This window comes from Lytechinus variegatus, chromosome 8 (genome assembly GCF_018143015.1).
Source record: "Lytechinus variegatus isolate NC3 chromosome 8, Lvar_3.0, whole genome shotgun sequence".
Classification (NCBI taxonomy): domain Eukaryota; kingdom Metazoa; phylum Echinodermata; class Echinoidea; order Temnopleuroida; family Toxopneustidae; genus Lytechinus; species Lytechinus variegatus.
Genome location: NC_054747.1, coordinates 27,394,178 through 27,409,312, shown reverse-complemented (window position 1 = coordinate 27,409,312; position 15,135 = coordinate 27,394,178). Strand labels below are relative to the sequence as shown.

The 15,135-nt window shown below is 36.2% G+C and overlaps 2 protein-coding genes across 2 annotated transcripts in view; both read right to left on the bottom strand.

Moving 5' to 3' along the window:
* Window positions 1-428, bottom strand: part of LOC121419616 (B-cell receptor CD22-like) — an 8,283-nt gene extending 7,855 nt beyond the window's left edge. The window contains exon 1 of the mRNA XM_041614073.1: window positions 259-428. The gene's annotated coding sequence lies outside the window, so the exon portion shown is untranslated. The remainder of the gene's footprint in view (window positions 1-258) is intronic.
* LOC121419615 overlaps window positions 1-15,135 on the bottom strand; it is an 18,522-nt gene extending 3,387 nt beyond the window's left edge. Inside the window, exons 1-9 of the mRNA XM_041614072.1 lie at window positions 14,947-15,135; window positions 14,316-14,626; window positions 12,399-12,624; window positions 7,428-7,769; window positions 6,740-7,075; window positions 6,142-6,450; window positions 5,566-5,865; window positions 2,435-2,776; window positions 1,636-1,977 (exon numbers count right to left, since the gene is read on the bottom strand). Of these exons, the coding sequence (XP_041470006.1) occupies window positions 1,636-1,977; window positions 2,435-2,776; window positions 5,566-5,865; window positions 6,142-6,450; window positions 6,740-7,075; window positions 7,428-7,769; window positions 12,399-12,624; window positions 14,316-14,626; window positions 14,947-14,995 (2,557 nt within the window). The 5' untranslated portion in view covers window positions 14,996-15,135. The remainder of the gene's footprint in view (window positions 1-1,635; window positions 1,978-2,434; window positions 2,777-5,565; window positions 5,866-6,141; window positions 6,451-6,739; window positions 7,076-7,427; window positions 7,770-12,398; window positions 12,625-14,315; window positions 14,627-14,946) is intronic.

The window sequence follows — 15,135 nt, the reverse complement described above, 5'->3', positions numbered from 1 at the left end:
ACCACTGACACATTTATGACAAATGGTTGAGGGCGTTTTTAGTACCTTTAAGAATATAAACTAGGTACAAACCGAGAACAGGTCTAGCGGTTCTAGAGTTCGATGTAAAAAATATCAAGATATTACAGACCTCTATATAGTCGCTAAATGCAAAAATAGACATGTACACTTTGAAGTTTTACGAATATTTGGATAACCTCGCGTCACATGCTGAACTGTATTTCCCAAGTTTTGGTAGTTTGATAATAGCATACTCACATAATACGTTTAGAACCATGCTATCATTCACTGACCGCCTTCCGGGTACTATAGGTTGAATTGCCTGGCAAATCAGAAGTTTCCCATGATCAAACCTCGATGGTATAAGTGACAGTGTACTTGTAGTATCATAGCGATAAGCAGAATTCAGTGAAGAACGCAGAGATGATTTATCTGTCAGTTTTGTGATCCGATGTACCAATGTATGAGTGGAGTAGGGTATGCATTAAGAGCTCTGCAAGTTATGTTGCTTTCTGTACTGTCATGGAGATCATCTGGAATCGTAATTATGATATCATCTGGTAGGCCTTTCAGATAAACAAAAAAATATTAAGTCTAGGAACAGTACATCCTTGCTTGCATACACTCCACAAATGAAGAGCTCACTTGCAAAAGGGGTTAGGTCCATTTTTCATCAAATTTGATTTGTATGTCTTCATGAATAGTTGTAAGTAGCTCTAACAAAGATGCTACCAAAGTTGAAATTCCTATTAAAAATATGAACTAAAATGGAAAAGAAAATCATTTTTTTTTCAAAAGGGGTTACGTCCACACATATTTTTTTTGGATAAGAATATCTTAAAAATTATGAAGACAGGTAGATTTCTCTATACCCAATTTTATTTTCTCATGGTAGGGCATCAAATAAAAATCATTTTCGCATTAGAATAGTGCAATATGGGAGAATTAAAAAAATATATATTATTTGAGTGGACCTAGCCACTTTTGCAACTACATTCTGAAGAACTCATTTGCCAAAAAGGGGTAAGGTAAATTTTCCATAAATTTGATTGTTTTCTGTCTCTGAATTTTTAGTCACTCTGATGATACCAAAGACAATTTGAAATTCAAATAAAAGCGTGAATGACAGTGGCATAGAAAAAGGTTCGTTTTTAATAAAAAAAGATTGGATTCATTTCAGTTTACTTGCAAAAAGGATTAGGTCCACAATGATGATTTTGTTAAAAATATTTAGAAAAAAATGAAGACAGGTAGATTTCTTATATACCCAATTTTATGTTCACATGATAGGGTAGTATTCATGACAATATAGTTTCTCACAAGAATATGGCAAAAAGTGAAAAAAGGGTATGTTTTTTCTCGGAATGATCCAAAGTCGACCTAACCTCCTTTGTAACTAAACTCTTCAAATGTCTAATTGTCATTTTAACTTTTCGACAAGGAGAAACCCAGAGATAACATTAAATTCAGATTGAACTAACTTAAATATGTTAAATGAAACCTTTTGACGATAACTAAGTTGTGGAATTACTTTTGGAGATATCATAGGATTGTAGTAAAATATTTTAACGTTGATGTTAATCATGCTAATAATACGAATCTTACGAGCACAATATGATGGAATTTATCACTTACCGATGACCCTTAAAGTGGCTGTAAGTATATCGACAAAGGCCCCGTCCAGAGATATATAGCATTGAATTAAATTCCCATGGTCCATCTTGTCCGGGTGTATTGTGATTGTACTCTCGGTGTCGAATAAATTATCATCTAACATATTGTGAGTATTTGAAACGTTTGCGTTTATAGGATTACTGCCATTTGTACCAATTAATATCCACGATAGTTCAGTCGCTGGGAATGAGGCAATGGTTTTGCAAGTGATTGTAGTCGGTAAATCTTCATTGACGTTTAGGAATGTTTGCAGAGATTCCATTCCACTTCCAGCGAGAAAGATCCTCATCCCAGAGGGAGGAACTAGATAGAGAAGTAGATAACATACCAAGCAATTTCATTACAAAGGCTTAAAAGCAGTATTATGATTAATATCATGTTTATCAATCCACATCTCTGTGTTTTCCTTTTACGCAAGAAAAATATGAAAATACTAAAATTATAATGCTTTTATCATTTTTATTCGGTTCGTGTGCGTGTGACACACACGACTAAAATTGTACATGTCCATCTTACCAGAACAGTACAAACAAGTCTAAAATTCTGTTTTACTAGGGTGGAGGATTGCACCTTTTACATGGAATTGATTCAAAGTGTAGGTGTCAAAACATGGACAGCTATATATACTGGAAAACGACCTGATACCTTAAACCTATTAATTATATATATAAAAAAAAACACATGGACAAAATATGAAAAGATCTTGGACCCAGGTTTATGGCATTCGGACAGATGTATATACAGTTACAAATAAGAATACCATGAAAAATTAGATGAACTGAGCACTGAAGGTTTTCTGTTAGTTCTGGATGTGATGCAACGCAGATGAGAATCTTTCCTTGGTCATTCCTGGAGGGTGTGAATCTCAAAGATCTTTGGGAGATGTAAGATCCGTCTTGTACGACATCATACTGGTGATCAATAACAGCTGTAAAACCATTCGTGGTATCTGGTAGTTGCCATTCAAGTATTGGAGGAGGTCTTGCCCGACCTGCTTGACAAGTGATCTCTAATTGTTTTTGGGCAGTTAATCGCACAGAGAGGTTGTCAACGCAGTTCATGGTCCCTCTTCCATCTTTGATGAAGACGCTATTTGGCGCAACTGGTAACGGAAAGAAATAACGGACACATTGATTAAATGTCATTCTGTCAATGTCTTTTGCAAATATCTCTACTCTATGATAGCCTATTTCCATGATTTGAAATAACCAAACAAGCTTAATGTGCTATATGGTTTATCAACAAAGCAGACAAAACCAGTATTCCACAGAAACCACAAAGCACATTCAAATGAGAAATAATTTAATTTTATCTCATATATAACGTGTGTACAATGTTAAAAAGCCCTTGAAATGATCGAACACACCTGGTGTTAACGGCCACACTGGCTTGCTAGCTGATCCAACACTCACTCTCCCATGCGTGCTGCGCAATGAGCAGTGGTAAATATCGCCGTCATTTCCATGAAGCCTTTTTATTGTTAAATTTCCGGTGGAAGTATCCGCTAAAAAGCTGAATTTTGATGGCGAAGGAATGTAATAAGCGCATTTATTGTTCCTCCAGCATGGATGAGAGGCCACATGTACGTTGTTACCTTGGTCCAAACCACTCGTCGATACCTGGTTTCCGGAGTGAACGAACAGACCAGAGTGAAATCTTCACCGATGACTGGAAGAGAATCTGTCTGGATAGACACTTCAAATACATGGTTTCCTACATGGGTGAAAGAACAAGGAAATTGATGGAACTAATTTCCGTTTGGAACGGCTATGAATGTAACTCTAAGTTAATGGAGAGAGTTGGAACAGAAAATAATGACTACTAACATTTTAATACTTATATTCAATTTTTTTTAGAAAACATCTTGTGCTGATGAGAGGGGTTTTTTTTCGAATATCAACAAATCTTTTATACATAAACTAAAAGTGTGTGAATTATACTACCTTAGGGCTTACGATAGCTTGTCACAGGTTTGAATCCAATGGCTTTTTGTCGAATTCATCATCGAGCACATTGTTTTATAATTCTCAAGTTCCCATGTTAACTACGTTTATAAAAAAGGACAAACTCAAATATTTACCAAAGTTTGCAATGATTAGGCTAAGAAATATGAAAATAGTTGATCCACGAATACACATCATCTTGCAGTCATCGACACAGTTTCGAGGTATCAATGGAATACAATGCTGGATCACGAACACAAACAGATTGCGAACATGAACAAAGATTAAACTATTAGACCGCACATTATGGAGTATCGGTCGGTGATTTATGACAAGTGTTGTCAAAATGTAGTACCTAATATCAAGGGAATCGCTTTCTCAATCTTGATAGAAATTCCTTAAAATGCCAATTGAAAATACCATGCTAAATAACTCCAAGAGCTGGCGCTCTTTCAAGTAGTAATCATGGTGAAATCCTCTGGTAGAAGAATAGCCACTGTTAAGGTAACTGAAGCCTTAAGTTCGTTTCAAAATTGTGTAAGTGTTGCATTATTTTTAATCGATCTCACTTACACATATGTCTTTTTCATTTTACACTAACGCAAATTAATGTGCAAAATATGTATATTTTGTACGGAAAAAAGACCATCCTTTTGCCGGTCGGCCTAAGCTATTTTTACCACTCATGGTCATACATTTCATCTACAGAAAGTGTACAAGGCATCGAGGTATAAAAGAGTAATTTTCGCACAAAAATACCCGCAGGATTTGCTCTTTTGTTGGCACGCCTTGGGTACTCACCTAAAAGCTATAACACAGTGCGGCATCTATCCTCAAGAAATCTCCCACTCAGCTATGTGCATTGTTTGTATAATACTGTTGTGCAGAGCATCACATATTTCAATAACCTTATTCCACTTCCAGACTCAAAAACTCTTCCAAACAATAAGTGTATAAAAAGGGGGGACAATCAAGGCTACCAATTCGTACATGTGTATGTTACCTCTGACATTATGCAAAATTCGTTTCGCTAACTGACAGATCATTCGGAAGCACCGAATATAAGTACGTATGAGAAAGTAAAGGAAGTATTCCAAGAGAATTTAAACTCACTGGGACTTTTTAGACTGAAATAGACTACCATGATACGGCAATATATTTTGTTTTCAGCCATTAAAAAAACCTGAAGAGTAAAAATAATATAATTGGACAAAGATGTCTTTAAAAAAGGAATGTGAAGTTGAGACTATATATTCTTATTGTTGATGCTCGATCAATAGACATCAGAGAGTATCAAGCACATTTTTGATGCATTGAAAAAAGAAAGCAAAGCAGAGAAAAAAATATTTTGAAAAATATCACCATATAAAATTGTGATAGAAGTGAATGAAAAGTTACATTGATATCTGACTCAATCTGGACTCTGCCTAAGTTGAAAAACTTGCCGATTCACCTCTTTGTGGAGCTTAAATTCGTCCTTGTTTTTGGACAAATAAGTTTAAGATATTGTCTGCTTCTGGTAACAATAAGTCGAGAAGTTGGATCTTTAATAACTACATTCTCTAGAGTTGCGAGTTTGTAAGGACATTTGAGAAAATGAATTTCGGTTATTAAGGATATCACTTTCAGCAAAGAATCATAAAAGTTATTTCATTGCACCGCCACAAAAAGGTTGAAGATGTCGTCTGGTTCTGGTCGACAATGAGTCGAGAAGGTGGATCAGGGATGGCTGGATTTCATCGTAAGAGATGATGAATCATGCACGATGAAAATATTTAGACATCATTTACCATTTTCTAACAATAAACGTAGTAGTCAATTATGTTTGAGTAATTAGTTGACACATACAGTTTAGTCAGGTAGATATTATTTTCTTAAATTATTTCTAACAGGAGTAACACAATAGATACGCATGATTGAGAAACCTTATACAAAACTTACTCCTTACCGTAAAATGAGTTTAAGACTGCAGTTCCAGAGCCATCTGTGGAAATAGCGATGCATCTGAACTCACAGTGATCTTCTAAGAGTGGGTTTCCTATTGCTAGTTCAGTTGAAGTTACAGTTTCACCTTCGATCATAGTACCGTTGACCGTTTTATTGTGGCAGTCTTGGAGCTCTGTACAGTCACAGAACCACTGGATTTTGAAAGCAGGAGGGTTGGCATCAGACGTACATTTCAACACATAACCGACATGTATCCCTTTCCTGATAAGTCGTCGAGACGTAATGGATGCAAAAGGGCCGTCTAGGAAACAAAATGCATTTTGAAAATAATGAGTGACTTTATAATGCTTTTTGAGCATTGTTTTGGATGATAAGATATCTAGCAATATTCAACAGACAATTCTTAAAGGTGAATAGCATTAACAGGCTATCTAACTAGCCGTCATCCATCCACCCTCCTTTGTAAAATGCAAAGACACAATATTAGGATATTAAAATTCAACTTTCATTAAACATGAATGTGAACAATCCAGGTCTATAATTTCTTCATGTTTTTTTTTCTGAAATGAATACTCACACGATATGTTTAGAACCATGCTGTAATTCAATGAGCGACCTAAGGGTGTTTCAGGTTGAACTGCCTGGCAGAAAAGACGTTTCCCATAGTCAAATCTCCTTGGTACGAAGATCAGAGTGCTTACACCATCGTACCGATCAGCAGAATTTAATGAATAATTCAGCGATGAATTATCTGTAAGATTTCTTGACCCAATATACCAATGAATGAGAGGGGGTGGGTATCCATTAGATGTTCTGCATGTTACATTTGTTTCCATACCATCGTGCAGATCCGCATGAATGGTAATATTAGCGTCATCTGGTAGGCCTTGAGAAGAAAAACAACAACCATTTAAGGTGAAGCATTATGAAAAATAATACTGCAGAAGTAGTTTTCAGTTGCCACGAAAACGTTAAGATCTATGTTCAAATGAAGTGAAATAGACGCCACTGAATTGATAACCCTGTTGGTTAATTTAATTTGTAGTTCATGTATCTCAAAAGTTTAATATACTCATTCTGTTCCTTTATAGTTTACTTTGACGAGAAGTGTCCAAGTAGGTCTATCATTGCATTTTCAGATAACATACGGATTATATTTTGATTGTGATACTCACCGTAAACCCTTAATTTGGAAAGATTTTGGCCAACAACTTCGCTGTCCATGAATGCATAACATTGAATGTATTTTCCGTGATCAGTTTTCGTCGGGCGTATTTTGATGGTAGTCTCAGTGTCGAACAGCTTCTGGTCGAAGAGATTTGGAGTCCTCGAAGAATTTTTGATGGGAATAATGCCAGAGTCACACAGAAGATCCAATGCTAGCTCAACTGCGGGGAAGGTTCCAATACTTTTACACGTGATCGATGTCGGTGAATCTTCTTGGACGTAGATCTCGTATGACTGGGACTGGTTAATTCCAGTTGAAAAGAGCAACACATTCTTAGGCCAAACTACAAAATTGAGGGAAAGAGACGTTGAGAAAGCGAAATGAAAGGAGGGCGATAAAGAAATGGAACGTGGTGCTCTAACATAAAGTAATATTCAATATCATATACATACCTAGTAGACATGATTAGAATGCGACCAAATTTCGCATAGGGTGACAGAAGTTGTGGTCGATCATACATCCGATGTATCAAGGAAATTGCATATATCATGTTTATTCATGTAAAAGTCGTTCTCAACGTCTTGTTGGCCTCAATAAAGTCATCACCTAGACATTGTCAATAACTAACCAAGGACGTTGACCCGGGTAATGACATGGAACCTTAAAGGTTGATAATATATCTACCTGATACGTACCTTGAACCATCAGACTGATTGAACACCGAAGGTCATTTTGTAGTTCAGGGTGTGATGCGATGCAGCTGAGAATCTTTCCTTGGTCATTCCTGGATGGTATGATTGTCAAAGCTTTGTGGGAGTTGTAGGACCCGTATTGAATGACATCTGCCTGATCCTGATGAATAACGGCCATGTCATCTGGTATATGCCATTGTAGTAGTGCAGGAGGCCTTGCCTGTGATGCTTCACATGTGATGCTATATGGTGCTTCAGCCATTACCGTTAAAGACATGATAGAGAGGTTGTTACAGTAGAAGCGGTTGCCTCTTCCAGTAGTAATAATGATTCCATTTGGTGGAGCTGATAATGAAATGGAAAAAATACATAGATTGTTTATTTCTTAGAGTCTTTAGATTTTTTAAAAGATTTTTCCCCCTACGATTTTTTTCACGATAAAAGATGATTAACATTGATAAAAAATTGATTTGCCTGAGAATCGTTTTGTTTTGATATGATAGTTATCAAAACCAAATTCATTTTATAAGTAGTTAAGTACCATACTATTTCGACCCTACATTTTGAGCTTAGCCAGTAGTCAGTAATCTTGTATCCTTAATAAATTTACTCACAATTTCAAAGTGATATCCTAAGATGGAATTCTGAAAAAAATAATGCTGTACAAAATTTATGTACTATGTAACGCTTGCATGCAACCTAAGCAATAATGAACATGGTGGTAGCGCTCTCACTTGCTTGCTGGATGTTTTTACAAACTAACCCATTTACTCCTAGGTGTGTTTTAATGTTTATTGTGGCATTTTTTCAAAAAACATGCCACACTGATATTTATACAACAATAAGTTTAATCCTGAGTTATTTTGAAAACCGTTATTTTCTATTCATGCATCGTATGTAATTATGAATATACCTGGTGGCAGCGGTCTTACTTCCATGCTGGATAATCCTGTTCGCTCTATTCCATTAGTCCTGCTTAATGAACAATGGTAATTGCCGCTATCATTCTTGTCAAGCTTTATTATTGTTAAATTTCCGCTGGAATTATCGGCCAAAAATCTGAATTTTGATGGGGTTGGAATGGAATACCCTGTGCAGAGCTGATTCATCCAACATGAATGAGATGCCACTTGGATGTATTCATCCCTGGTCCAAATCACTCGCCGATATTTGGTTTCAGGTGTGAAGGAACAGACCATGGTGAAATCTTCGCCCATGACTGAAGAGAGTCTGTCCGGATAGACACTTCAAATGCATGGTATCCTGTATTGTTTAAGAAACACGTGATCTTAGAGAACGAACTAGTGATACGGTTAACATGAGATACATTAACGCTATCTGCACAATGAAAATCTAAAGGATTTTTTTACAGAACGACGCAAATTTCGGAGTTATTCAATAAACCGTAGTAGGCGATGATGGATGTTTTCGTGGGTATTTTGTCTTTCCTAGAAAAAAAATGTTTTGATATTCATCCACGTCTATGTTGATTAATACATTTTCTCGACTTTTTAAAAATGAATGATCATAGTTATACTGAGATCGTTTATATTCCCCATGCTGAGTCAGAATCTCAGTGGTATACATCTAATATATTGAAGTTATAAAAGCTACAACTATAAATATATACCTACAATATACCTTCATAATAGTACATATATCCATGTTCCCATTTGAACTACATTAGACAAGTGAATAAAGTTTACCAATTGTTGAAGTGATTACACTAAGAAACATTGAAATAATTTGTCCACGAATAAGCAACATCATTCAGTTATCGACACAACCAATGTCAAGTGTGTGCAGTAAATGACGGCTGATTACGAGTGCAAGCACATAGAGTGATAAGTGGGAGAAAAGATGTAGAGCAAAATAATTGCTTTGGTGTATCGGTCTGAGATGTATCCCGTTGTGATACCTTTTATATTCAATAGCAAATCGGTTTCATAACCATGACATACATTTATCAATGACAGTTTACTATATAGATATCATGCTAAATTTGTTAAACAAGAGTTGGCGCTCTTTCTATTAGGGTTCATGAAAAATTATTTTGTTGCGTGGACGGATTATTGGCTTTGGAGGTATTGAAAGCATTTCAGTCATTAGGATGAAAGACAAATATATCTAAATTTGTTTACGGGACACTCCTTAAGCTGTTGCTATAGACACTAAGGCAAAATTAAGGCGCATGACAAGTGACCTCTGCTTTTCTACCAAGAGACTAATTTATGTGCGTTTCTTTAATTCTATTTTGTAGAGCATCACATGTTTACTCATGTTGTTTTCATTGTTGGAATCAAACTCTTCCAAAAGACTAAAAAACAGAGATAACACAAAGTCACTTACTTCACATCTACCGTAGATCAGCTGCATATTATGTTAAGTGCGTTCAAGAGAGTAACATACTACATATAAAGAAATAGACGATGTGTTTATTTTAAAGCCGATAAGGGAACATGTCTGATTAGAATTTAGTTTCGTCATACCATACTCCTATCCAAATTGTAGAGACATGATCATTTCCCTTCTTATTTCTTATCATGCAACGTCCGTTTTGCAAAATGACAGACCACTCGATTGATTAGGTTAATGATGCAAAAAAAAAACCGAAAGCCGAGAATATAAGAAATGTACTTACAAGAGAAGATAAGGATGTATAAGAACACAAATTGAATTTACCGTTTATTTGACCGAAATAGAGTAAAATTGGTTTTGATATTTTTTTTACCTGATTTCTAAGAAATGCTTCTAATGAATGCTTGTAAGCAAGCAACCAGAGGACCGAACGGCTTAAGGTCCTATCCGAATGACCTGGTACTGAGGATTAATGCCTTGCCAAAGGGCACTAGCGCACCAAGTGGAAATCGAACCCGGGTCACCAGAATACGAATCCCCGCTCTACCAACTGAGCTATCGCGCCTCCTTATTATACTTCTATATATTTTCCAGCCATTCCAAAACAAAACTGGAGAGAGAAAAAAATATAACCGGAAAAAGATGTTTCAAAAAAAGAAAAAATCAAGTTGTGGCTATATTTATTTTTTAATGCGTCTATCAATAGACAGAGACGATAAAGTATATTTTAAATCAATTGAAAAGGAAAAAAAATCAAATCAAAGAATATTTTCTCTCGAGAATGCTTTTCATATACAACAGTGATGAAATGAAATGAACGGTAAAAGTGATATGTGATTCATTGGAACTGGACACAGTGCTGGTTGAAAAACTCGTCCTTGTTCTTGGACAGGGTAGATGGTTTAATATGTCGTCTGCTTCTGGTCGACAATTAGCTGATTACTAGTAGTTGGATCTTGATTAGCTAAATATTAAGAGTAGATAGTTGTGAAGGATATTAAAAAAAATGGAGTTACGGTTATTAAGTACACCACTTTAACCAAATAATCTTGTTAATAATTTCTTCGGCCCGTCATTACCGTTGAAGATGTCTGGTTCTGGTCGACGATGAGTCGAGAAGGTAAATCTGGGATGGCTGTATTTTATCGTAAGACGTGATATGACACGTACAATGAAACTATTTAGTCACCATTAGCTTTTTTTAAACAATAAATTTAGTAGTCGATTATACTTTAGTGATTAGCTGACACATCTTATTGGATCAGGTAAATATGTGACTCGGCATACCGAAATGAGAGACAAGTCGGAATTTTTCCAATCCAACTTTTTTAGTGATTATTATTCCCCGTTTCTTTACCTTTAATTTGATATATCACTCGACCCCTAGGAGTAAATATTAGTGGAGATATTAGCTTTAGAATGGAGGAAGAATTGGGCTCTTGAAAATAAAAATCAAGAGAAAAACGCCTTCGAAGTTTGACTTCCGTTTTGACCCTGCTCCATGAAAAAAATATATTTTGCCACCGCCGAGCTAACCGAAAGGCCCTAGTAACCGCGTGCCAAAAAAGCGAAACGATTAACAAATGAGGAGGCTGCAGTGAAAACAATAGTCAACTTGCTAGTCACGCGCGACTGCAAGACGAAACAACGTTCCACGTCAATCAATTATCGTCTACGTACACATCATTGGTTAAACCGGGGTTTTATAATAATCTTCGTGAAAGAAAAAAAGAATGCCATGATCTCCCTTATTAATGAAATAAAAGGCGGGGTTAAAAAGTTGGACCTAAAACCATGGAGGAGGGATTGTGCCATCGGCTTGTTTGAATGTCGATGGCGTTTACTCTTACCCGGACTCGTGACATGTAGTCTATCAAGCGTGTCATTATGACCTGAACTTTAACCGCATGTTCTAAAAAAAATATCCCTTGTAAAATGGTAAGATGGGCCTTCAAAATAATTCGTACCTCACCTTTACTTATGTGCTCATGTTTTATTAATATTTAAGTTAGATTGAGACAGTGTGAGTAAAAACGCGAATAATTTGTTATTCGGGGGGGGGGTATACAGCATTGAAATGATTCAAAATTAGAACAAAATACAGAAAGGTATAATGAAAAAAAGGTTAAAGTGATTCTAAAAGTGATGCAGAGAAAAAAAAACCTTGACATAAACGTCTTAATTCTACAACAAAAAGAGCCAGGAGGTACCATGAGTAATTAAGTCCCATCATTATTTCCAACAGAGGATGGATTAGGGAAGATACGCTTTTACTTTTTAAACAAACAAGTGCACACCAAGTTACAAATAATGCGTAAAGGATTTCCATGTATCTGAATGCAGGATATAAGAGCAAAAATGTCGTAGCCGCGGGGATCGGCGCCTGACCGCGCTCTCCATGTATAGCCAGACACAGCTCGGCCATGGCACCTCCAACATAAATGCTGATTCGGATCAAATCAAGCACAACCAATATTTTATTCTAACACAGTAACAGATAAAGAATGGGACCATGCAAAAGCATGCAAAAGAATTTTTAAAAGCTGTTAATTGTTCTAACATGAGTTTAACAATGAATACAAATTAAACCGAAACCTTACGAAACCTACTTCTTACCGTAAAATGATGAGCTTAAGACTGCAGTTCCCTCTCCAAATGTAGAAATAGCGACGCATGTGAACTCACAATGATCTCCTGAACGGGGCTTTCCGATCGTTAGCTCGGCTGAATTCACAGTATCACCTTCTATCAGAGTGTCGTTGAACGAAGTATTGTGGCAACCTTGGAGCTCTGTACAGTCACAGAACCACTTGACTTTGAAAGCAGGAGGGTTGGCATCTGACTTACATTTCAATATGAAATGAACACCGCTCACGTTAAGTCGTCGAAATGCAATCGATGCAATTGGGCCGTCTAGTGAACACAAAATAAATTATAAAAAAGCGGATTACTTTTTAAAGTACACAACCGAAGAATCAAAGGTATTTTTTATTGACTTTTTGTGGTCATCATTGTGAAGGGGAAGTATTACTAATCAGATATATAACTTCACTTTTTAAAATAGTGATTAGAGTTTGCAGAAATCAGCTCTCAAAAATGACTTATTTTCATGGCATATTTCTGCCTTCGTCCGTCCTCTGGCGAGCTCCAGCTGAGTGACGTCACACCAAGAGCAGTGAGCAGCTAACCTGACAGCAGCCCATTGAAGACGATCTTTCCAATTAGCGTTTTTTTGCTCTTAGAATTGTTTATTCCTCTCAAGATTGGTCTTATTACATAGATAAAAGTTTGAATTTTCTGAACAGTAAAATGAAATGCACATTTAACATATTTTGGTAACCGATATTTAGCTTAGAAAAAATTATTTGTTTTCAAGAAATATACGTGAATAAACAAAGCATATTTTCACAGAAATCATGCTTGCACCACATTGATATTATTATCAATATAAATCATAGACATTTGTCTTCACAACTGAATAAAAATTATGAAATTTAATTACGTAGCAAGTTCAGGAACCACAAAAAACACGGCAATATCCATCGCGAAATGATTGGAATTGCAGTTGGATTGCCGAAGCATTGCGAGGCAACAGCAGCGAACGCACTTTGTTTATATATCATTATGAACCCGGCAGATATAGAGACAGGGTCTATGGACAAATCTGTACGCACGCAGGTTTTTTTGAGTGCGGGGATCCTGGTTCGAAACTCTTCGATTTTTTTTTGTTCGGGATTTTTTTTTAAATTATATTCCTTCCCCGTTCCTACCAGCTCTTTTTTCTCTTTTATTTTCATGTGAGATTCTATTCAGTCCTGTATTTATAAAATCTTACTTCTTAATTGCTGCTTTTGATTTTCAAGTTCTTGATTAGATTCTCTCATATTTGGGCAGCGACTCACTCACTCACTGACTGGAGTGGAGCAACACAATGACGACTGCAGTGGACAAAATCGGTCTTTACAGTATACAATTCAATAAAAACTGGCAAAGGAACACAGTTCTGATTCACGTTTGGTCTGAAGTTGTCGAAAACAGAAATTGAATATCACATTACATGAAGAAAACGGTAAATTCGGAAGATATTGAACTGGTCAGTAAGGTGATCCAGTGCATATGATGGACAGAGAGATGATGAGCTCGTCGATTGTGTGACGTCATTATTCTCGACCGTTTTCGGCTGCGTGATTGTCGGTCTGGGGGGCTGAGAAGGGTGTCTAATAATTTAATTTCTTGCATTTCCACGACAGCTATAAGACTTTTTAGTGACATATTTGTGTATAAAAAGACAATACCTTTCCATCCATATATATTTTGTCTATAATCATCACTTTCGTGAATTTTCTTCGTGTGTACACTTTAAATCATTTTGAGAATTACTTTGGATGATAAGAGATTTACCAATGTACGAATTCAATATTTAAGAGATATATCAAGTAAACAGTTTACTAAAATGAAATGCATACACAGAAATTATAATAATGTATTCGAACAGGGTCTACACACCCCTTGTATTTTTTATAGCAGGAATACTTTATATATGTTCAGAACCATGCTATCATTCAATGACCGACCGAAGGGTGTTTCAGGTTGAACTGCCTGGCATAGAAGACGTTGTCCATGGTATACCCTCTTCGGTACGAAAGTCAGAGTGCTTACAGCATCGTATCGACCAGCTATATTCAATGAAGACTCCAGCGATGAATTATCTGTAAGGTTTCTTGACCCAACGTACCAATGAATGAGATGAGCTGGGTATCCATTAGATGTTCTGCATGTTACATTTGTTTCCATACCATCTTGCAGATCCGCTGGAATGGTGATATAAGCGTCATCTGGTGGGCCTTGGGGGTAAATAAAGAACAATTGTTTAAGATAAAGCTTTATGATAAATTCTACTTATTTGGTGTATTACATATTTATCTCGTAACTTTTCAACTTTTCAAATGTCGGCATGAAAAATGAAGTTATTCTATGTTGAAATGACGTAAAATAGACGGCATTGCATTGATAACCCTGTTGGCAGAATTAATTTTGTATTTCGTGTATTTCATAGGTTTAGTGGACACACTCTGTTTCCTAGATGATAACTTTGACAAAAAGTGTCCATGTATCATTGCAACGTCAGGTAATTATATATATTATATTTGAGTGTGATACTCACCGTAAACCCTTAATTTAGAAAGGTTTTGGCCAACAACCTTGCTGTCCATGAATGCATAACAGTGAATGTATTTTCCATGGTCTGTTTTTGACGAGCGTATTTTGATGGTAGTCTCAGTGTCGAACAACTCCTCATCGAAAAGACTTGAAGTCTTTGAAGAATTAGTGATGGGAATAATGTCAGAGTTAA